Source organism: Convolutriloba macropyga, chromosome 9, assembly GCF_964194025.1.
Source record: "Convolutriloba macropyga chromosome 9, txConMacr16.3, whole genome shotgun sequence".
Classification (NCBI taxonomy): domain Eukaryota; kingdom Metazoa; phylum Xenacoelomorpha; order Acoela; family Convolutidae; genus Convolutriloba; species Convolutriloba macropyga.
In genome coordinates, this window is record NC_134476.1 from 24,118,176 (window position 1) to 24,141,163 (window position 22,988).

The window sequence follows — 22,988 nt, forward strand, 5'->3', positions numbered from 1 at the left end:
CGAAAATAAATAAAGATGACGGATGTAAAATATTTGAAAGTAGAGTTTTAATTTCAGATCATCAAAGGTTTTGTATGTATTCCATCTGCCTCCACCATTCGCTTGGGATAGAAACAGGAAAGTCCCTTTTTAGTTTGTTCGTACGTGAGAACTTGATGATTTACTGTTTTGAATCCTCTGTTAGTCGAGGATACATTCACTGCTTCATTCATTACTTTTCTGTACTTCTGCAATGTCCATCATTATTTTCTTCTAGAACATTCTTGTTGAGTCCCTTGCTGCTGAACTTAGTTTTCTTCGTTCTAGAGTCGTAACAGCAATAAGTTTTGCTACATAGAGACATTTTTTCAGTACATCGAAACTCCTCCTTGAATAATCCAGGTTCCCGCTTATCATGTTTCACATGTTTAGGGCAAGAGTTTCTCGGAAAAATTTTTGTTACAATCAGCGCGAAAATTTTCTACACAGTCATTACTTCGGAGTTCTTTCCAAGTGCTCTTCATTTCGGGACGAATGCATTCATAGAGAATCTCATGAGCTAGCGCCATATACAGAGAGTCAGTGTCCATTTCAAGCTCTTCAAATTCTTCAACATCACAGAACTTGTCAAAAAAGTTGTAGTAAAGCTCTAACATTCTCAATTTTGCATACTGAAGGATAAAAAATCCAACAATTATTGGTTCACGATGTTCAATTGTGCTTTTCAATAGTTCAACTTCATAGATATCTCTCGAAACGCTATTGAGTCTTCTAAAAAGACGGTTATTAATTGCTTTATGAGTTTTTTCTTCATTAAGATAGAGAGTTCGGGTGTGTCGACTTCGATCCATAATCTGATAACCATACGAGCTGTTCCCAAGTAACTTCATAGTCTCAGCAACAACGCTCGAGTCAAGATTTTCATCTCCCTTTCGTCTCGCATCAACAACAGATTGCACAAAATCATTGAAGCACTTTTGTGGCGTATACTCGACAGATCGGTATATTTTAGTACAACGTAGTCCAAGCTTCAAGTAAAACTTCAGTAATGGCGTTATAACTATTCCATTATTTAATTTATAACTCGAAATCAACATTCGTTGTGGTTTCATCAATAGATCGTTCTTTTCAGCATACTCTCTCATGAAATCTCGAATATCTTCTCTTCCAACGTTGCTATTTTTGAAAATTGGAGGAAAGTTTGCGAATCGTTCGTAGAGCTCCTCCGGAACTTCTAAGTTGCATTGTACATAACCGAATAATTTATCATCATCTATCCGCTTCAGAAGGGTTTCCATGCTTAAGGGTAGTTTGTAGAGAAAATTTTCTCTAACGTGATTTTTCCGAAAAGAGCTCATCTGAACCTGATCCCACCATTCACACTCCCTCATCTCGATAATTTTGTATCCCTTTTTCTCCAGATGTTTTTTTCTTAACTTATCAGATTCTCGCTTCTGGAGACCTTGTTTAAGTTCTTCCTCGCTAAGAGAGGGTTGAGCTTCTCTACAGGGACAGAAATGGTAGTAACATCCGAGAGCTTCGAAAATTGTATTGCAGTGTCCACAAAAGCAATCAACACTAAACCAATCAATTTTTTTCTGTTTTCCAGTTGTATAGATGCTCTCAATAGTACAGTCTGGTCTGATTGTTTGATAGTAAGAAATAACCATGTTTTCAAATTTTCTAATCTTGTTCTGACGAGCTTTGAACTTTTGGAGATCAGAATCGAACTCCCACCTAGTGTATAAACCCGTTGGCATCGCTTGACACATGGCGAAGGGATACAATTGGCTGGCGTCTATTCCAACTATCGCCTTACAAATGTTGTTTGATGTTCGGATGAATGTCTTGTCTACAACAGCTTTCCTTGTGAAGACAATAGAAGGCCCACCAGTCATTTCACTTCGCACTTTTTCATGTAAATCTTTATCGCTATCGACGAACGGATAAAATTTTGAACTTGTTGACTTGTGAAGACAAACATTAGCCAAATTTGGAAGTGTACAACCGCGCTTCAATATATCAATGTTCCGATTATGATAAAACTCAATCATTTTACTCATTGCAGTCAACGTTGGTACAACGTCTTTGTTATTATACCATCGAAGGAAATCACGAAAAGTTTTCATACCCTCCTTCTTCCACAAATCTGCTAAAAGAGTATAATTTTGTTTTCCTGACAGCGGCTTCTTTTTCAGTCCCATCTCCTTTAGGATTATCTTCTCGTCTTTCCCACACTGCATTAACTTCTCGAACTCAGACAAGTCCTTCTCCAAAGGATTAAAGTTTTTCAGTTTGCTGAAAAATGAGTCATAGGGAGGAAGTTTGTCACAGTCAAGTTTCGTCAACGAATCAAACCATTCACACGGAAAAAATCCTTTTGTCTCCTCGGACTGATATGCTTTCAGAAATAAATCCAGAGATGTAGCTCCACCGAGAAAGTTCAGAATATCGAAAAACTGAATGTCACCAAAACTAAAAGATATAAATTGGTTTGCCTTCTTTATTACCGTAGGTTGAATAGATCTATCAGTTATTAGATGAGGAATGAGATAAGTTTTGATTAGGTTAAGGTCATATTTTCCACTGTTGAATCCAAAAACTGGTAAAGTGTCAACATAACTATCAAAATGACGCTGCAGATCAAGGAGCTGCTTTTGCTGGAATCGTAAAAAATTTTCAGATGCATTGCTATCTTCCGTTCTGTCACTGATATTTGGTTGAGTTTCGGAAATAACTTGAAATCTAGAGGAAATATCACTCAACCTAGTTGTTATCTCTGCTTCCACCGCCAACAACTTAGGTCTCATGTCCGCTTTGTTTTTTGCTGCTAGTGTTTCAAGTTGAGCTACAAATGATATGATGAGACGAGTAGGATCATCTTCGCACAAGAAAATTGGTTCCTCCAACAGATTGGAGAAAATCGAAACAGATACTGGTACATGAGTTCCAATCCATGATGTTGTAGCAGTGCTACTAATTTCCGATGAGTTGTCACATATTGCTTCAGAGTCGAAGACCGCAAAATTTTTGAAGAGGGTACAATCATCTGGATAAGCGATTGAGAAGTTTTCAAGTTTCTGAAACAATGTTTCCTTTAACGAATAAACACCTCTCGGATAGATATTTTTCAATCGTTCTTTGCAAGTTCGTAAGTGGCGATTAAAATGTCCAGAGTGATTGAAGAAGGGGTCACAGCTGGGACAACGGAACTTCTTGAAGAATTTGTTGATATCATTTACATAACAGATATGGTTGTTATAGCGAAGTAATTTATTGTTTTCTTCATATCGTTCAATGCTTCGTCGAATAAGTTCGCCAACTATTTCACCATCTTCAATGGTAAAATCATAGATGAAGGTATTTTTTTCGACTAAATTTTCAATTATTGGGATTTGATCCAGAGAAACTCCCATGAAGTTTTCAGGATCACAGTCAGTGGACGAAACAAAATTGTCAAACAGTTGCATTGCATGTGGTTCAACATCTACGGATCCAAATAAATGAATGGAAATTGCGCGGAATAGACATAAGTTATCGTTATAAGGTACATCATGTCCATTTGAAAGCAGACAATTAACTTCTGGGTTTCTTAACAAAGGTTCCGGAAGAACAGAATCCAGGCAACCCAAAGGAATATTTTTTAAGAGAGCTGCAAAGATGGTAACGTTCGTAATTAAAGCGAATCGCCACTTTGAGTTCTGGCGTTCCTGTGTACAGGTTTCAATCAAGTCAAACTTTCCAATTTCACTTTGAAGGTTGAGTAAATCGTTTTTATTGCTCAACAAATGCGCCCTATCCAGAAGTAAATTATTTTCGTGCGGATAATAATAACGGTAGTCGTTGTTCTCTACATTCTGCAACAGGAACCCCAAAGCTAGGTTAACTTTTGCAGCACATTTGAGATTTTCAAAAACTTCATCAAGTTTTTTGTTGATTTCGTTGGTGTCCAATTTCGATAAGCTGAAGTTGAAAACTTCTTGTCTTCCATGCTCAGCGTGCACATCTTCCAGTAAATGCTGACATGCTGCTAATTCCTCTTTCAATTTTTCACTATCTTCATTCAACTCATCCATTATTTCACGGACACGGGTTGTGTTTAAGCTCCCAACTTTCGTGTTAACTTGGTGTATCTTCCTGCGATGAAGCTGCAGAGAGTAGAAACTTGGAAAATCTCTCTGACAAACAACGCACTTGTTTAAAGTGTTACGCTTTTTCGATCCATGCGATTTGGCAATATGGTACGATAGTTCTGCCGAATTTTTTGTTGCAAAATTACAGTTTCGTTTCTTGCAGTATAAGGTACCGCTAGAACAGGTCTTTCTATGGCGAGCAATGTGATATTTTACTATAGATTTTCCACATTTTCCACAGCTGATCTGTAAATGTCGGTCTTTTGCAGGCATATCCCAAAAATTAGTAAGTGACTAAATATCGGATTAGGATAGATAAATTTTTTAAAAAAGATTTAAAAGTCAACGTTTCTATAGAAATTCGGTAAACAAGTGGTTCTCCTGTTCCCCAAAAATTTAATGTTTTCTCATGAGGATAAACAAACACAATAGTTAAAACAATTAGTCTATTTACTGAAAATGGATTTATCATGTCACCAACCAAGCATAACAAACATTGCATTACATTGGAAAGTTCCGTCAACCTTTATTTGTTTACCTAATGTCTTCAGAAAGTTTGTTTACAAGCCATAAGGTTGGAACGATTAGTTATGTTACTAAAAATAGATTATATCTCAAGTCGTTAACCAATCAGAACAAAGACTTCATAACATTGGAAAGTTCCATCAGACTCAATTTATTTTACTAATGTCTTCGGAAACTTTGTTTACAAGCCATAAAGTTGGAACCATTAGTTATGTTACAAAAACGGATTTTAATTCAAGTCGTCACCCAATCACAGCAAAGTTTTAAAAACTTCGGGAAATTGCGACAGCCATTATTTGGAAACATAACATCAACAAACCTGATTTGTTTACTTAATGTCTAGACAAAATTTATTTAAAAAGCAATGAAAACAACCCAAACTTTCCTCAGGTTAACGATCGTGGAACTTTGGAAAAATGCGAAAGCTTTGTTTTAATTGGGGAGCTTTGTACAAACCAGACAGCCATAGTTTGTTTACTTAATGTCCAGACAGAATTTGTTTACAAGCAATAAAATAACAAAAATGTAAAGAATTTTCGTCTTCGAACGACCTTGAAATTTTGTTTACACCGTGTTATCAACTCAAACCCAATAATTCATAGAGGTAATTCACTATTTACTCACTCAGTTTAGTCATTACTATGGTTGAAGCTATGTAAGAAAACAGTCCTAAATACTTCAAAAATTTTCAAAAACGATTCAAATAGACTATTTGCGACACAGAACCAAAACCTCAAGATTCTGGTATAGAAAATTATGCGTACGGTTATTATTCGTCTTCGAATGTTATCGATGGTTGTTCATTTGGTTCCAATCATTGGCATCTCGTTTTTGAAGATACAGGTCTCGAAGATAAAATTGTTTTTTCTTCGTATGCTCCTGCGACGATACCTTGCCTTGTGACTTGTTTTAAAATCCTTATTTTGCCTACGGAGAAAAATTTTGTTACTCATGGTGCTATTGTCTCTCGCTTACATGTTGCTGTGGAGTATTTGTCAAATTTAATCATGTTTCAACCAACAAAACTAAAAAACAACTTCCTCTGCCTAACCCTGCGAAAAGACTCTCAACCATTACTACTACCACTTCTAACAAACGTGCTTCCACTATCCCCGATGTGACTGTAAAACGTTTTTGTCAACTAATGCTTGGTGAACATTCTTCTTCTCTCTATCAGATTATGGATATAATTTTAAGTGGGCAGGGAAGTTTTGTACGTGAGACTTCAGACTATTTAATAAACTTTCAGTTCTGTAAAAATTCTACTGTCTAAAATAGTGCTGTGATAGAACATTTCAATTTCACTCCATATGTATTAAAAATGCCAACAATTGCAATTCATTTACATCAGGTACAAATGGAAACTTACTGCTATAGAAATAATGAGCAATATAGATGCAAAATAAACCACAAAGTTGCGAGTCTGCTGATTTCAGGGGAGACTGAATATCTCTTCTGTGCTCCATAATATCCATCATCATTTTTAAATCAGTACATTGCTGTAAGCGGGAGAAAATGTCTTTATGGGCAGTCAGAGGTACTGCTAACGGATCTGCAAAGTAGAGTACGAGGTATGCGTAGCGTTTCGCAAGCATCACCCAATGTGAACCAATAGAATCAGCTCGCGATGCATTCACAATTATAAAACTGTTAACTGGTAAATTTAAGGGATAATTGTCAGCCGCATAAACACCTCGAAATTTAAATTTGAGATGTTTGCACTTTTGAACATGAATATCAATTTGGTCTTCATCCATAAGTAAGCATTTATAGGTAGCACATTTTTGGATACGTTTCTTGCAGAGTCAATATACACAGTAGACAATTTTTCTCCCAGGAAAAAAATTTCAATGTTGTTTGGCGAACCAGTATCAAATTTCAGTTCAACCGATAATGATGAGTTTGTTAGTTCAGGATGAATAAAATCGTGTGTCGCCTCTTGCGTGCTAGTTAAGTCAAATACCATTATAAAGTGATGCACAAAATCACTTAGGGGTATTCCATGACCGTTTTGAACATAAGCTAGGGCACTCATTGAATTGTAATACAAGCGCTTGTTATCATTTGTTAACATTGGAGTGCCAGCTGTTGCGAACCCGTTTCGATAGACCGTAATTTCACTCAAATCAAACTTTTGATAGTGGTAGGGATTGATATTGTTAGTCCCAATGAATGCATTGCTCCTGCACAATGCAACAATCTTATTGGTTCTTTTGTGAAAATATCTTCATGTTTCCAACTGCGTTGACCTGCTGTTGCGAGGAATGTTTTTGTTATTACTTCATTGTAGCGATACAATGCCGGAGTTTTTAGGAGTGTTTTTTCAATGGCTCCAACAACGTTGTCTGACACTGTCATCTTTCTAACAAATAAGTTTGCTTCATCGATTTTAACTTTGTAATTTTTAGCCGCCGTCTCACTAATGGTAACAAAATCATCTTGCGTTCTTCGGAAAGAAAGTCTCAAGGTAACACCACTTACTAGATATTTTTCACAGGAAAAGAAATCAACAGCGAGCTTTCCATATAAAGTAATTTGTTCTGATTCTCTCACAGCTACCTGCTGCAGCTATACCAGCGGGGTTCGGCTCATACTCGTAACCTTGACACTTTAACCAAGTTTCCTTTGCATCGGCTCCATGCGAAAATTCTGTTTCAATAAAACTTTTATGAGCATAGTGTCCATTAGCTGAGGAAATTTTTATTCCATTTGCAGAAACAGTACAGTCGGCGAACCGTGAATGAAGAACATTGTTGACAAAATATGCAGCATCGGTTGCGGTTGCTTCGCCGGCGGTATATCGCAAATCAGTTCCATCAGCATTTTGTATTCGACATTTTACTTCCAAATAAATTTTCTGCAAATCTATGAAATTGTTGCGATAGCCTACAACTTCGAATTCGAGCGATGATCCAGAGGGAGAATAAAGTGGTCCAGTGTTTTGCTCAAATGATTGATCAAAGGTGACTAGCAAAGGTGGTTTTTCAAATAAATCCAAGGAGCTGTGAGTGGCTTCGGAAGGTATTACAATATTAGTTCCCATTTTTGACTCGAGAGAAAAAATCCAGTCGACTTCTTCTTGGCTGTGGTTTTCGAGAAATGATTCTTTTAGTGGAACGTTTTTTGTAGGTTCGAGGTTTAGCATATTGTTGTCTTCGACGTTTAATAACTTGCCGGCCTCGTGTTATGCGTGAATGGAGAGAACCACCAAATTGTTTTCGGTCTGTTTTTGCAACCGTGCTTTTCAACGCCTGCTTTGCCGACTTTCGTTTCGTTGCCACTTCAACCAACTCAGGTGCACCCTGCACTAAAAGCTCTCGGCCAATTCTTTTGGCCGCGGGCCATATAATTCTTCTTGCCAATGGTAAAGCAACTCTTCCAATACCTGCTGCGAGGGCTCCAAAGCCACCTCCTTTTTGACGATAATGACCGGAGAAATGTGGCATTGACTGTGATGCTTGGTTGCTGTAGTAAGCTTCCATTTCACTTGATTTTTTGAAACTTTAAGCCTACTATCACTTTTCCTGTACCATTAAATGGAATAAGTTTTCCGGCTTCGTTCCTCAACTCCACTTTAATGTTTTGAATATTGTTAGAAAGTATGGGCTTGTAATCCAGAATTGTAAATGTCTTGTGATTAATGGGTGTAACAGTGTTTATGCTGCCGTTTCTTAAACGCCTTTCGGACTCAATGATTTTAATTACAGGAGCTCTCACCTCTCCAATAATTTGATATTCTATAACGTCTATGTAGACAAATATTAATTGTGAGCCACAGGTTATATCAACTGGAAAATCACTTTGGTGTCTATTGAGAGTTGTGTGATTTGTATCCAATATGAATGTATCCATCATGCGAGTTGTCTTTTATACCCTTGAAGCCGAGAATACTTGGAACTTCTTCGTTTTCAAATGAAAAACCCTCATTCGCTCCGAATTGTAAAACCAGTTTATGAGTAATTTTGTCAAAATTAAAATCAAATTGTTTAAACTGAGCAATTCGCCTGAGTTCATCCACTAGTTGATCCAAGCTACTGTAAATGCCTTTGCGAATTTTTCTGAGGTGTCCACTGCGATTATTTGAGGCGTCGAGTTCCACTCCCGAGTTTTTATAAACGACTAACCCGTTTGAATTGACGTTGTTGATGTTTGATGGGAAAGATATTGAAGATAAAGCTACTTGCCATTCTCCATCCAAAATAAGTGGTTGAGATAACTGGTTACGGAATTTTGCCATTGAGTTTTCACCAAAAACTTCCATTGATGCGTTGGATATTAGGTCGATGGTGAATTCTTTGGCGGGATTCATTTTATTCGTCTGCAGTAACTAACACGTTTACTTGGACTAATTCCGGTTCATAAAATTTACCTTCAATTATAACGTTGTTTGCATCTATAAGATTGTACGTTGGTGGACACACGGTAGCAATTTTGAATATCGTAAAAACTTCGTCTGTATAATTTTATTTATAAAATTTTCTGAATTTTTCGTCGTGCTTTGCAATCCTAACAAGGTCTCCTTTTTCGTATTTTGGTTTGTACTTTGTTGTGTTGATTGCTAATGATATTAAAATTGGTTCATGTTTTTTGAAAACTTTATTAGGTGCTAAATGGGTTACCCGGTTAACACGACTGTTTATAGTATTTACAAACTTGGGTAAATCTTCAATATATGTCCAAGTCCACTTTTCTTCCAAATATTTGTAAATGATGTTATTAAGGGATCGAATGTTCCTGTCTGCAAATGCCGACTTGGTTTCGCTTTCTGTTGTATATAAATGAATTCCTTTCTTTTCACAAAATTTTTTGAAATCTCCTTTGAACTCTGATCCCTTGTCTGTCCATACTTTTTCTGGTTGTTTCTTCTTGATCATTTTTTTGAACGCTTCAACAGCATCTTTTGCATATAAAGCTTTCATTGGTTGAACTCGTAAGTAACGTGATAAAACATCCACAGCCACTAACAAATATTTTACACCGTTGTTGTGTTGGGCAACTTTAGCCATATACGCAACACGCAACATCGACAGACCAGATTTCATTTATTCTATATGTAACAGCTTTCAGTCGGGGAACACTTTTCCTGAATTGTCTGTATTTTGTGTACGGGGCTTTCGACTGAAGATAGCGAACAATTTTGCCTCTGGTGAAACCGCTAGCCTCCTTCAAGTTAGCAATGCTACCAAAAGCAGCACTGCCTTTAGTGTACAATTTGTCTAACTGTTTAACTTGATAGGAAGTAATTCTCCCAGGGGCTGGTTGGTTTGATTTCTTTTTCTGCCTCTTCAAAGTTTCTCTGGTCTCTGTCAGAAGCTTTTGTTTTCTTTCGCTGGGATTTTGAAGCAACTTCTTTGTCCGACTCATATTCCAAAAATTGCAGTCTCTCTTCAGTTGATAAATTTAGAAACTTTTTGGCGTATGTGTTACAAGTCAAATGCGACCCAATATCGAGATGCGTTAATACACTGAATTGTTCGAAAGATAGTTTGCAAGTGGTTTGCTGTAGATTGTAAAGAAATGTAGCAGCAAGAACTTCTGTATTTGTACCATTAATAAGCAATCTCTTTGATGAGTCCAAGGACACAGAATCTGATTCCTCTATTATGTCCAGTATTGTATTCGCTCTTTCAAACTTTATCCCCTTCAAGATTCTAATATCATTCAGCACTCCTTTTTTGATAGTCGATGTGTTGTTTGTCGTAAATGATTTCGCCATAGACTCGTTTATTGTACTTCTATCATCCACTGAAGCGTCAGTTTGTTGTTCTGTATCCTGTTGCGAGGCAGGAGCTGATGGTGACTTGTTTCTCTGGAGAAGTGATATCTGCTTGGCTGGATTGTGAATATTTTTGTTGCTGAGTAATTGAGAGACATGAGGTTGCTCTCTTGTATACATCTGTTTAGGTATTAACACAAACTCTAGAAAAATTTTGAAAATTTTTTTTTCAAAAATTTGAAATTTTTATATGTTTCGACCCCTATACTACTTAGGTGAAAAAAAGTGAAGTCAACAAAAAATCACTTTTGAGTGCTCTTTCATAGCGCAAAATCCATTTCAGACCATTTTAGGACTTTGAAAAACTGAAAATTTTTCGAAAAAAAATTTGAAAATTTTTCAAAGTTTTTCAAGTATGCCTCTCATGGTCTCAAAGATGAAAAAAATTAAAGTTACTACAACAGGCTATAACCATAGTCTAAGCACTCCGGAGTACGCATTCTTTCTTCTGAAATACACATTGGAGCAGCCGGTGTCGGCCATGTTACTGGAGGGCGGGGGGGGGGGTCCGGACACCCCCCCCCCCTACAAGAACTCTCACCACCGAAAAACTGATTTTCTCTTAGTGAAAGCAAGTTTTTTGGTTAAGTTTCGCCAGCCAACTTAACCCAAGAACTTCTCTCAGGCTGGCGAAACTTAACCAAAAAACTTGCTTTCACTAAGAGAAAATCAGTTTTTCGGTGGTGACAGTTCTTGTAGGGGGGGGGTCCGGACCCCCCCCCCCTCCAGTAACATGGCAGATATGTATACTACTGGTATGTTTCAATTGCTTCCTATAGAGATACAAAAGAAAATTTCAGTGATTTCAGTTGATATCTAATGACATTGATAACTGTGAGGGTTAATTGTTTTCAAAACTTTTTTGCTATTTTTTCACTTTTTGTCGACTTGTTAACCAGTCCCATATTCTTTTTTATGAAGTATAGGTTAAACTGTTTTGTTTAGATTTTATCTGACGTGAGTTTGATTTTGTTATGATTTTTTTTATTGTAGACATTGAGTTGTGGTCGTAAATAATGTTTGTTTTTTGATTTTTTAATGATCTTTTTTAGTAGTTCTATTATCAAAAACTGTCATCGGCCCTCTAGCGTGGCATTATTATCTTCCATTGGTTGTTTATTGAACGATATCTATGTTTTTGATCTCTTCATCATTTGGTAGCCAATTAAGTTAAGGATGTGGATGAGCGGGTTCGGAACATTATGTGCGTACGCACATTACCGAGCCTCCTTGTATTTCTATAGAATAAAGCTGATCCATGGATGAAACCCATGCTGCTGCTAAATTTAGGACAAATGTACTCCAGTGCAACATTGAAACGAAAATAAGATCATTTTCAAGAGATCTTGTGATTCCGAGCCGCAGTGGACTGCTGTAGATGGTCATACTTCTCATCCGCAATTGGAATCTGGAAAACGCGAGCCCACCGTCCCACCAGGGACTATCTATAATAGCACTATCTCAAAAATTTTTGGCTGATTCGACACTTTGTTTTCAAAATAACTTGCCTCTCGGCTTTATTGAACGTCACATAATTTTGGAGAGTAACAGAAGGTAGTAAAATTGATTTTGGGTATCACAATGCCAAAAGATGCCTTTTTCTATAATGAGCTTTTCGAAAAAAATAGCACCTTACCACCTAATTGCCTGGACAAGTACTTAGCAAGTCCATAGTTATAGTCTACAGCGTATGAAACACACCAGTTTGACCACAATGAAAGCAACTTACCAATCATAAAACGCCCTATTCGAATTTTATATGAAGCTCTTATGGTTTGTAAAATATTATGTAAGTTCTTAGGAAGCTCTTCTTATGGTACCTAACTTGCAATAAAACGCCGCCAAAAAATATTAACTGACCGTTTTATGGTTACAAATTTCCCATAAAATATTGTTATCAAATTGGTCTTTTCTTGCTTTTTTTGGCAAACCAGTTCAATTTGACAGTTTTGGAGTCAACCAATGTAAAAAAAATTTAAATTTCATTTTTACGGTACTGTAATTACAAGAAAATATCATGAAAATGTTTTTGGGCCGTTTTATTGTTACCAGCTCTCCATAGAAATGATACTTTAAAATGACTAAATTCTTTTTTGGCTGTGTTGACATTTGGAGAGAGAACTTAAGAGTGCGGTATTACCATCTGCTTGCTTTCAATTTTTCAATAATTGTTTTAGTAACTCTGCCGCTGCCGTCCCTCAGCTCGAAATGAAAAAAGAGGTGTGAAGCCATCAAAAAAATAATACTGGAAACTCGAAAAGTCAGTTTTTAACTGGACTTCAGGGAATTTTCCGACCGATGCTTCCTGGTTTTACCACAAAACTAGACATACATTTTAACTTACCTACCTTTAAGGGAACCATATTTTGGATATTTGTAACCAGAAAACGAACCATTTCTGGTACCCTACTAAACTAATCGTAAAAGGAACCATATATAGCATTTTACTAACCATAAAATGAACCATTTATGGTACCTTACTAACCATAATACGGACCATGTGTGGCATTTTACTAGCCAAAAAACGTACGATATATCGCTTCTCACTTATCATAAAACGGACCATATATGATATCTTAGTAAACGTATAACGTACCATAAATGTTACCGCAGTAAATCAGCTTTGCCACAAAAAGGAAAAAAATAATGGAAAATTACTCATCATAATGCGAACCACATATGGTTACGTACAAATCATAGTCATAGCCAGGTCCAAGAACTAAAAAATTATGGCTTTTATGGGCCAGATATAGTCCACTTTATGGCAAGAAAGGTAATATTGTTTATTTTAGGTTCATTTTATGCTAAGGAAGGTAATTTATAAGGTTCATTTTATGTTAAGTATGTTTGGTTAACCCGGGACTGAGAACTTAAGTAGGGCGAAGTCCAATCTGCTTAGTAAAATTTACTTCCCGTGATTGTTTTCACCTTCATTAATGAAAAAACTTACTTGATTTCAACAGCGCCAAGGTATGGAACTTATCAGCGTTTCCATACGATCGCTTCTCATCAAAAAATGGAAATGATCGCGTCGCTTTCATTTTCGCCCTGTCATAATACGCTTGTTTGTTCATGCCTAGCATCGTTTCCTGCTGCCCTGTTGTGTATTGCAAAATACTCTGAATTTTGATATCCGGTTTCAGGTCTAATTTATAAAGTAACCTATAAACAGCTGTAAAATGATAAGATGGTTTCAACTGGTTTTCGAACGCGAACTTTAGGAGAGGTAATAAGCCTTCGACTGTTAGAAAAGCAGCCCCGTCGAACAGAAACACCCATCCAGCGTCCATTTCTTCGAAACCCGCTTTGAGGGCTAAATTGCGACCTCGGTTTACATTTAACCCATCGGCCACTATCTTTTCTGGTTTGCTGTAATCTGTTCTGATGACTCTGTACGATTCGTTGTAAAGCGTGAACAATTCAACTAACGCGTCCACCTTTTCTCGATCTGATAATGAATTGATTATCCATAGTCGTTTACAATTTGTGGGAATAGCTTCGTTTTGCAAAACTGTTTTTGTGTTAAGGAAGGTTTGGTTTGTGGAATGTAACGGAGGTAGATCGTTTCCCAGGACTCGGGCTAGCACAATAATATTTGATTTGTTGAGGCTGTGAATAAATAGCAAATCTTGTTACATGTGAAACAAATAAGCAAAGCACCAAATTGAGAATAAAATAAGCCTGTGCAAAGAAAACCAATGAAATCTTAACGGAAAAAATGGCTTTTGTGGAGATTATCGGATGCATGCAAATGAAAGACACGTTACACGTTTTTCTGGAAATATATAACTACGCAATGTTTCATTGCTGCAGAACTATCTGATGCATTAAAGATTTCTACAGTTTTACCACTTTGCAACCAGCTAGACTTGGATTGCAGACGGGGGGGGGGGGTCAGATGTGACCCAAGTTAATTGTGTGGACAAAGCTTAGGTCGCGCCTTCCGTCTGATCAATGCCAAATTTTGATCTTCTCCAGCGATGCCCTTCTTGGGGTATGGACTTGTTTGCTGACAAAGAATCGTCAGGTATGTTCGTACAAAAAAATTACAGTGGGGAAAAACTAAAATGACAATTAACTTGGTTCCCGGACCGAAATCGAAGCCAAAATGATTGCTGAACCATAGTATTTCGATTCTGTATTTTTACTCTGACCAGTACTATGATCATATCATATTTTAGACTTTTCATGATAAAAACAGAACAAAAAAAATTTCACTGATTTTAATCTTGGTCATTGTATTTTTACAGTATGAAAAAAGACTTGGCATCAAGAGGTCATTGTTGTGAAGGCCCTCAGAGGGATCGGGTTAACGCAGCGGCTTTTTAAGGGTCTTTCCAAAGCAGCTCGGCGCTTTCCGCGTACTTGCAGGACAGATAGTGGTTCACTGATTAGGCTTCGTTTTGGCATTTCCTACATAGGGGGGAGTCTGTGACTCCGATGCGGTGCCGGCAAGCTGCTACAGAATCCGCTTCTCAGTTGGGCTAGGCGGACTTGCTCTTTCCGGTCCAGCTTTTGCTCTTTTCTATCTACTGAGAGTGGACCGAGGGGCGGGTGGTCGTTTAGGACTCTGATTGGCTGGAAGTTAATGATTGCTTGTTTGACGTATCCGGTGTGTATCTCCTTGAGACTTGTTGTATCGCTGTCTAATGCAGTTTGTCGCATTCGGAGACGTAGTACCGCTTCAGACTCGTTTTCATATTTCGGGGAGGATCTGGACTGTTGAATACGACGTCGTGACATGGGTGCAGATGGTTGTTGACAGAGCGAGCATACTGGGTTGCGAGCATCCTACAATGGTCCTTAATGGGGATGCATTGTGTCTCGTTTCTGAGGTGGTCAATTCCAGTCATTCGCAGACATCCGGTTGCACACCGTAGCGCGTCTTTTTGTCTAGCTTCTAGTTTCTGCCAATGGCTGTTTGCGACGTTTTGGGTCCAGAATCCACAAGCATAATTAAGAGGTCATTCTGAATATGAGCTGTAATAAGCAGGTTAATCATATTATCCTAGTTAAAGCCATCAACTCAACAGATGACCAGTTTAACAAATCACACATCAACCGTCCATTTCATTGCTGAACACATTTGGTGGACCTTTCCTTCAATTGGTTTTCCTTCTCCCCAATTTGGCCACGCAAGCACAAAAACTCCTAAACACGTCGTCCCTAAAATTGTTCATTTCATTCTAGATTGGGAAATTCATAAGAGTTTATCCAATGTAGAAAGCAATGAACTATTTTAGAAGCGAACAGGCATTGCTTTTTCATTTTGAAACTCTACAAGAAAATTGTTGAAGAGCTACAAAAACATAAGTTCTGTTGCATGCTTGAAAATAAATAATGAAAATCTGTTCACTGTTTGAATTATGAAAGTATCAAAAATGAATCAAACTTCCGATGGCAGAAAAAGGGTTATTCAACCGTTCTTCATCAATTGCTAATGTTTCTTGGTGGCAATTTAGTTTCCTTTTATTAGAATAATTGAGGCTATTCAGTATTGATCAGTATAAAATTCTTATAATCAAAATTTTTATTCATTCATAGTATTCTCCTTCATTCATATTATTTGCGCACAGATAATATTCAGGAGAAATCAAACATCTGATTTATGATAATAATCCTGTTATCGAGGAGAATTTATTACTATCAGAAAGATATTCATTTTCAAAACATTTCTGAGCACCGAAAAAGACTTAGCTAGCCGGAATGATATTTAATCCTTTTTTTCAAAATCAAAAACAACTATATTGGGAACGATACTTACTCTAAGCAATTGTATCTGTAACTATAATTTTTCACCAGAGGTTTTCTTCAAAACAGCTCTTGAGAAAGCATGCTGCATCAAATATTTTTTAAACTCCAACTTGAATGGTTATAGCCAATTTTCGCGTAATGACCAAAAAGTTTCTTGGAAAGTAGCTATAACTCATTAAATTTCACCCTGTAATCAATCCGAATACTTGCAAAAAGTGAATACTCTGAGTATTACCTATATGAACCCACAATTTAGGAAACGTTCAAACTTTTTTCCAAGTTCTCAAATCGTACATTAACAGTTTATTTCTAGTAAAACACTATATTGCAATCAATTTTGACGGAATGCTTACTGAAGCGACCAACAAAGCATTCATGCTTTATGAATTAAGTTCTTACGTACCGATATAATCACCAGTCTTAATATATGAATTTTGTAAAATTGTACCACATTATTAACTAGATGACTTTTTCTCTGTAAACTAAGAAGTAGTCATTTGAGTAGGTTTCATGAAAAAGTTTAAGCATAATCCCTGGTTGACAATTGCTCCGCAAAAGGCCTAAATATTCATAGTTAATCGGTATTGTAGTTTTACCTGACTACTTCGTAAATAAAACGTCTAGCAAGAAACAAAAAGTTAGTTAAGAAATGATATTCATTAGCTTAACACAATTTCTGTGAGATGGAACTAATATTATTACTTTCAGCAATTTAAAGTAACCATTTCTGTCTTCATAGGGTTTACTTTTCAGGAAATCTTCATACACAGTTTTTAATGCGTTAAAACAAGTATTTTTCCAATGAGTTCGATTTTGAGGCGGAAGTTTTTGACCAAAAACAAATTGACCGGAATAAAGCTCACTAGCAGTATTTGTATTGTTCCCAAAAAAACTACCAACCAAAAAGCGTGTCAAGAAAATACTAGAGAATTTGAAATTACAGAGATTATATGTTTAGAAATCACTTTTGCTGAAAACAGAAAATACCGGAAAAACATTAGTAAAGACGAAGAAATGCGTTTTTAAGAATATGTTTAAAAGTTAATCTGGATAAAAAAATAACTTTGTTTCCTTGCCGGTCAATTGTGGAAACCGTTTTCTTTTCCGAGCGGTCAAAATTTTTGTTTTTTTTCAACTTGCGAACAAACAAATGCGTTTTCGCTCTGACTATCGTTTGGAGAGGGAGGTTAATTTACGGAAAATCATCAAGCTTCAGCAACTGCAAACGCTTTAGAGCTCTAAAATTGCCTTATAAGGACCTGGATAACCTGATAAACTTGATTTAATCTATAAACAAGATTTGCTTCCCTCATTTCTAAAGATGCCTCGATTGGAAAATTTGAGTTTCTCCGTAGTAGCAGCATGAGATCTCGTCTCCTCGCCTCCAATGTCCGTTCCGTAAGTTTGCTCTGCAATCTCTCTTCTTCCTTAACCGACCTTGGACTATCATGTTCAATGTTTGACGAAAAATTTGACAAAGATTTGTTCATTTGATTTAAACTGCTGATACCACCGAACAAACTGTCTTCAAATTTTCGCAGCTCTTTCGAAATTTGATTTTTTGGTTTGTAATCAATACTAATGAAAAATTGAACTAAATTGGAACATAAAAGTAATAACAATACAGAAATAATTAATCTTTGACATAAGTTTACGATTTTCTTCTGTGAGAAACCATACCTCATCATAATAATAACCAATTTGCAATTAAAACTAGTAACTAAGACTAAGATAACAAACAAGGAAAATGATTAAGAAAACAACAAGATGATTAAGAAGACGAAGAAAACAAGGACCCTAGATAAGATGGATGATAACAACTAATCCAGTGAATTGAAACATGATACACCTTGATAAGATACATACTAAAACATGGCAAATTCCAACAAAATCTTGACATGACACACCATGAAAACATCAACATAAAGGTACGACCTTGCTTAAAGATCATTTCACGGGTGTCAAGAAACAAATTCTTTTGCAAGATTTTTTTCAAGTTTTGCAAGAGATTCCAAGATCATACATGTCTTATCAAGTTGTATCAAGTTTCTATTCAGTGGGCATTTAAAGTCGATACTGTAATGAATCATAGTGAAAGTTGAAAAATTATATTATTCAAAACTTGAACTCAATCTAACTGATTCCAAGCTAAATGAATAGCTCTTCATTTACAAAATATTAGGTGACCTAGAATAAGCACCTGTTAGCCGAAGGACCAACCTTTTATTGAATAAGATGTATCACACTAAAGCCTGCAATGAACTGGTCAACAAAATCAGCTTTGGAAAAAAAGCCAAAAAAACGCGTAAGTTTAAGCATGAAAAACCCAAGAAATATACCCATACGGAAACAAACCCGCACGGAAAAATCCACATGAAAAACCCACACACGGGGAAAAATCCACTTGAAAATCCCACTCACGGAAAAACCCACAAGGAGCTGCGCATTTGGCATTGCTTCGCATGCCACGGCCACGCCTTAACAACCAGTGGGGTATAAAACTTAATCATGAAGGTTTAATTATGGAAGAGTTTTTCCGTGAGGGTTTAGTTTCGAGAAGTTTTATTTCCTTGAGGGTTTATTTCCCTTTAGAATTAGACTGGGGTTTAATTTCCATTGCGATTTTTCTAACCCCCCGAAAAACTCATGGCAAAGAACTTTATTGAGAGGATAGTTTTCGCCAATTTTGTCATTTTTAAAATCCAATATGGATTGTAGTTTTTCAGATTTTATTCACTCTCCGTTTCAATAGAATCGGTTGAAGGTATCTTTTTCTAATCACTGTTGGTTGAGAATCGGCAACCTTTTTTGAGACCCTTAATTCCAGCTCGGTTTAGGCATACTTTGACATTGCTGTGATCAATTTCCTTGTGGCTTAGGCGATAGAATGTTCGAACATCACAAGCAGTTGATTTTCAAAAATTAATCTGCTGTTTCCTTGAAACTGAGTTTTTCTGATTCTGCCAGCTATTTTGGTATTTGCGATTTAAATTAATTTCTCAGAGGTTTTCATCAATTTTTCTTGATTAGATTTATTTTCAAGTAAATTACAAATAATTTTCAAAAAAAAATGTAGAGCAAAGCAAAAACTTTTCGGAGCAGGAGAACTTCTGTTTAAAGTTTTCTTATTTTACAATTTGTTAGGAAAGCAAGCCAGAGTTTATTTCTCGCTCAGCAAAAAAGTATTGACAAAAGTTTAAGCATCAGAAAATTTGATATATCGGAAATCTACGGTCAGATTTCTCCTTCAATGCAACTATGCAATAATTTTGAAGCTTCTTGCGCAATTAGATAAAGATTGCTGTCGATTCGTTAAAGTGCGTTTGAGGTGGATAATTGTAAGTATTATTCGCAGTCGTTGGTTTAATTAACAAATCGCGAAAAATACTGAAAATACTGTAACAATTTATTGTTTTTTTTTCTCCAATTTATCAAATTGCCAAAAAAAATAGTTTTGCAAAAAAACTCTCCCGCAAATCGACGATCAATTTTGGAATTTTAAACAATTTTTTGTGTTCTCCGCATGGTAATAATATGCAATTAAAAAATAAAGGACTAGAAGTTGCTAGAATTCAAAATAACTAAAATACTTAAGCAGCTAATTTTACTTACAAAAACTGTGGGAATTACTCATCAAAAATTGAATGTAACTCTTGCAGTTTAAAATAATTAAGAACCGCAATTACGTAAAAATCAAGTTTTCGGAATAATAACGACGCAAGATTAGTTTTGTTACCTTTTTGGGTTATTTCAGGTAAATAACAAGCATATTTTCAACAATTGCCGCTGTGGAACCTAGCAGATTCGCGTTCGTTCTGTGCCATAATTTACAACAGTATTACTTGGATTACTAGTTAGATAGCGCAATTTAAGCGCAATTGCCGGCCGCTTTTCAGGGCCATGCCTCCCATGCGCGATGGGATGTGATCCGAAAGTCGCGGCGGTAGCCCCTCCACAGACCCGCAACAGGAGAAATTATTTTTTACTTTGTATTCCGATTCAACTAATTGCCATAGCATGACATATTTTATAATAATAAATAAATTAGTTCTCGAGTTTATTCCATTGCTTGCATTTATAAATTTACAAACAACAAAACATAACCCGAAAGGACATCAAAAGGTCGCTAGACCTGTCAAGTGATGCCTTTTAATTCTTCTCAAAGTCTACTTATTTGTTAATTCAAACCCTCTAAAATCATATTTTACCCTGGTAATACCATTTTCCAATCAAACTTAGAAACCCCTAGGAAAATGTTTAATAAGAATGCCAATTTTACAGAAAAAAAATGCAGCTCGCTATATTCCTTACCAAAAAAGGTTAACAAAAAAATCTGTTATCAATAATAAATGAGTGTCTAAAACAATGTAAAAAGTTTGCTAAATCCTGTGCACTAAATGAGCATAATTTTTGAATAATACTTTCATCCACTTTAGTTAAAACATTATATAAGCATCTTACTCTATTTATGAGTGACTTGTTTCTTTGCTTCGTTTGCAAATATTTTGTTTTGACTAGATGAGTTCTTTCATTTATTTGGATATTTTCTTCAATTAATTCCGGAAATGAGTTATTTAATAATTTGCTTGGATGTTCATGGCGGAGAATTCTTGACAGTAATTTTATCAGTTCATATATGTGTAACTCTTTAACAGAAAACAACTTGTGTTTACATCGCAGTTCGTCAATGCTTTGGAATCTCTTAGCTGAAAAAACGAAAAATTCTGCTTTGCCGCCACTCTAATTTTTTGAAGATCGCTTTTATTGGCCACTCCATACAACAAAACCCCGTACTGTAATACTGGTTGAACGTAAACTTTGTATAATCGGATTAGTATGTGTCTTTTGAAAAAAATTTTATACTGATAGATTGCCGCTGTTAATGAATTCATCCGACTAATTATTTTCTCAATTTACTATCTCAGTTTACTATCTATGTATACACCCAAGTACTTAATGTGGTCGACAAATTCGATGCTGTAATCATAAATTTTTATTTCAGGTGTCTCATTAGTAGCACCAAAACTTATAGCCTTGCATTTATCTCTATTTATTGCTAACTTATTTTACTCCATTCAAACTGACACATTTTCTATTGTACCATTAATTCCATTATCCACCTTTCTGTAAAAATTTGTATCATCAGCAAACTTAGTTACATTACAGTTTGTACAAAAAGCAGGCAGATCGTTTACGTAAATCAAGAACAGAAGTGGCCCTAAAACAGAACCCTGCGGTACACCGCAAAAAATGCTTTCAAAGGATGATCGCTGCTTGCTAACTGAAACACATTGTTGTCTGTTGGTCAAATATGAATTAAGAATGTCATAAATTTTCCTCCTCAAACCATACGCAAAACATTTTTGGAGCAAAATTTCATGACTCACAGTATCGAAAGCCTTCGATAAATCAATAAAAACTCCATAGTAAATTTCTTTCGAACACAAAGAAATCCTTATTGTTTCAACAACCTCCGACACAGCATCAATTGTGTTTTTCTTTGCCTGATATCCAAACTGAGCCTTGTTTATTACTGAGTATTTGGACAAAAAAGAAATGAGCCTTTTCTGTAGACATTTCTCAACAATTTTTGAAATAACTGGGAGCAGTGATATTGGTCTGTAATTACCGAACTCGTTTTCGTTACCATTTTTGTAGAGAGGTATAACAGTTTTTTTGCAATACTGTAATTTAAATCTAACCTGAGTTCCCTATTTTGAAGTTTTTTTAGGGGCCTAAAAAGAAATTTTTCCTTTGATTTGTCCGGATCAACCCTTGTTTCCTTGCCGCTCAATTCTACTCCTCTGTTGTCAGAGATCATTGTATCCTTCGCACTTACTGAGGCTTCAAAATTCGCGAAAAAAACATCAAAGCATGTTGCCGTACAAGAAGTGACTCTTGTCGGTTCTGATCTATTCTTTATTTGCAGTCCTGTACAAGAGAAAAAATCCAAAACCTTAGCAATTTTGTTCGTTTATTCAATTACATTTAAGTTGAAATAACCACAAAAAACTTGCAAACTCTCCGGTTTGATAGTGAATTTATTAAGGTGCTCTTTGCAAACGTTTATGTACTCATCTATACCATAATTCGGAGTTTTATAACCAACAGTTATCACTTTTTCATTTTGATATCCTAACAACGCAACTGTCAACAATTGTACGTGTTCATTGTTTGTAATTGCTTTAATTTGAACTTTGATGCCTTTCCGAATGAAAAATCCTACACCTCCACCTCTTTTTTCTCTGTCTCTCCTCAACAACTGGCCATATCCATTCAACTGGTAAGCATTTTGGAAAGTATACTGGTTGCACCAGGTTTCTGTTAATGCAATTACATCAGGTTTTGCTTTCTCTTGGTTTATAAATTGATCTAGCTCATTAAAATTTCTATGAAATGGTCTTAAATGTTGAAGTAATATTCTAAAAGTCATATATGTCCAAGAAGTATTCCGACAAAGTTGCAGCCATAAACCATTGTTTTTCTTTTTTTTCTGTCTTTTTTCGATTCAGTCTTTCCTGCTGCCGCGGAATCGCAGTGCAGACCAGAAAAACTCAAGCATTTATTGAGAAAAAAAGAGTAAACTAGTTTAGAGGATTATAAGAGGACTTAAAAGAGACTGAAGCCGCGGAAATCGCAGTACTTCAGACTAAATTGTATTCTGAGCCCATGTTCCATTAGTGACACAACAAATTTTTAAAGTTCACTCAGCTTGCAACAGGTCGCGGAAATCGCAGTGCCTGATGCAAGTTTTTGTTTATGAAGAAGTGAAAAGAAAAACATATAAATAAAATATATGATTACAATAATGCCTGAAGCCG

General features: G+C 36.1%; 1 protein-coding gene across 1 annotated transcript in view; it reads right to left on the minus strand.

Moving 5' to 3' along the window:
• Positions 1 to 22,988, minus strand: part of LOC142345273 (uncharacterized) — a 33,323-nt gene that overhangs the window by 6,705 nt on the left and 3,630 nt on the right. The window contains exon 2 of the mRNA XM_075397254.1: positions 13,364 to 14,022. Within this exon, the coding sequence (XP_075253369.1) occupies positions 13,364 to 13,703 (340 nt within the window). The 5' untranslated portion in view covers positions 13,704 to 14,022. The remainder of the gene's footprint in view (positions 1 to 13,363; positions 14,023 to 22,988) is intronic.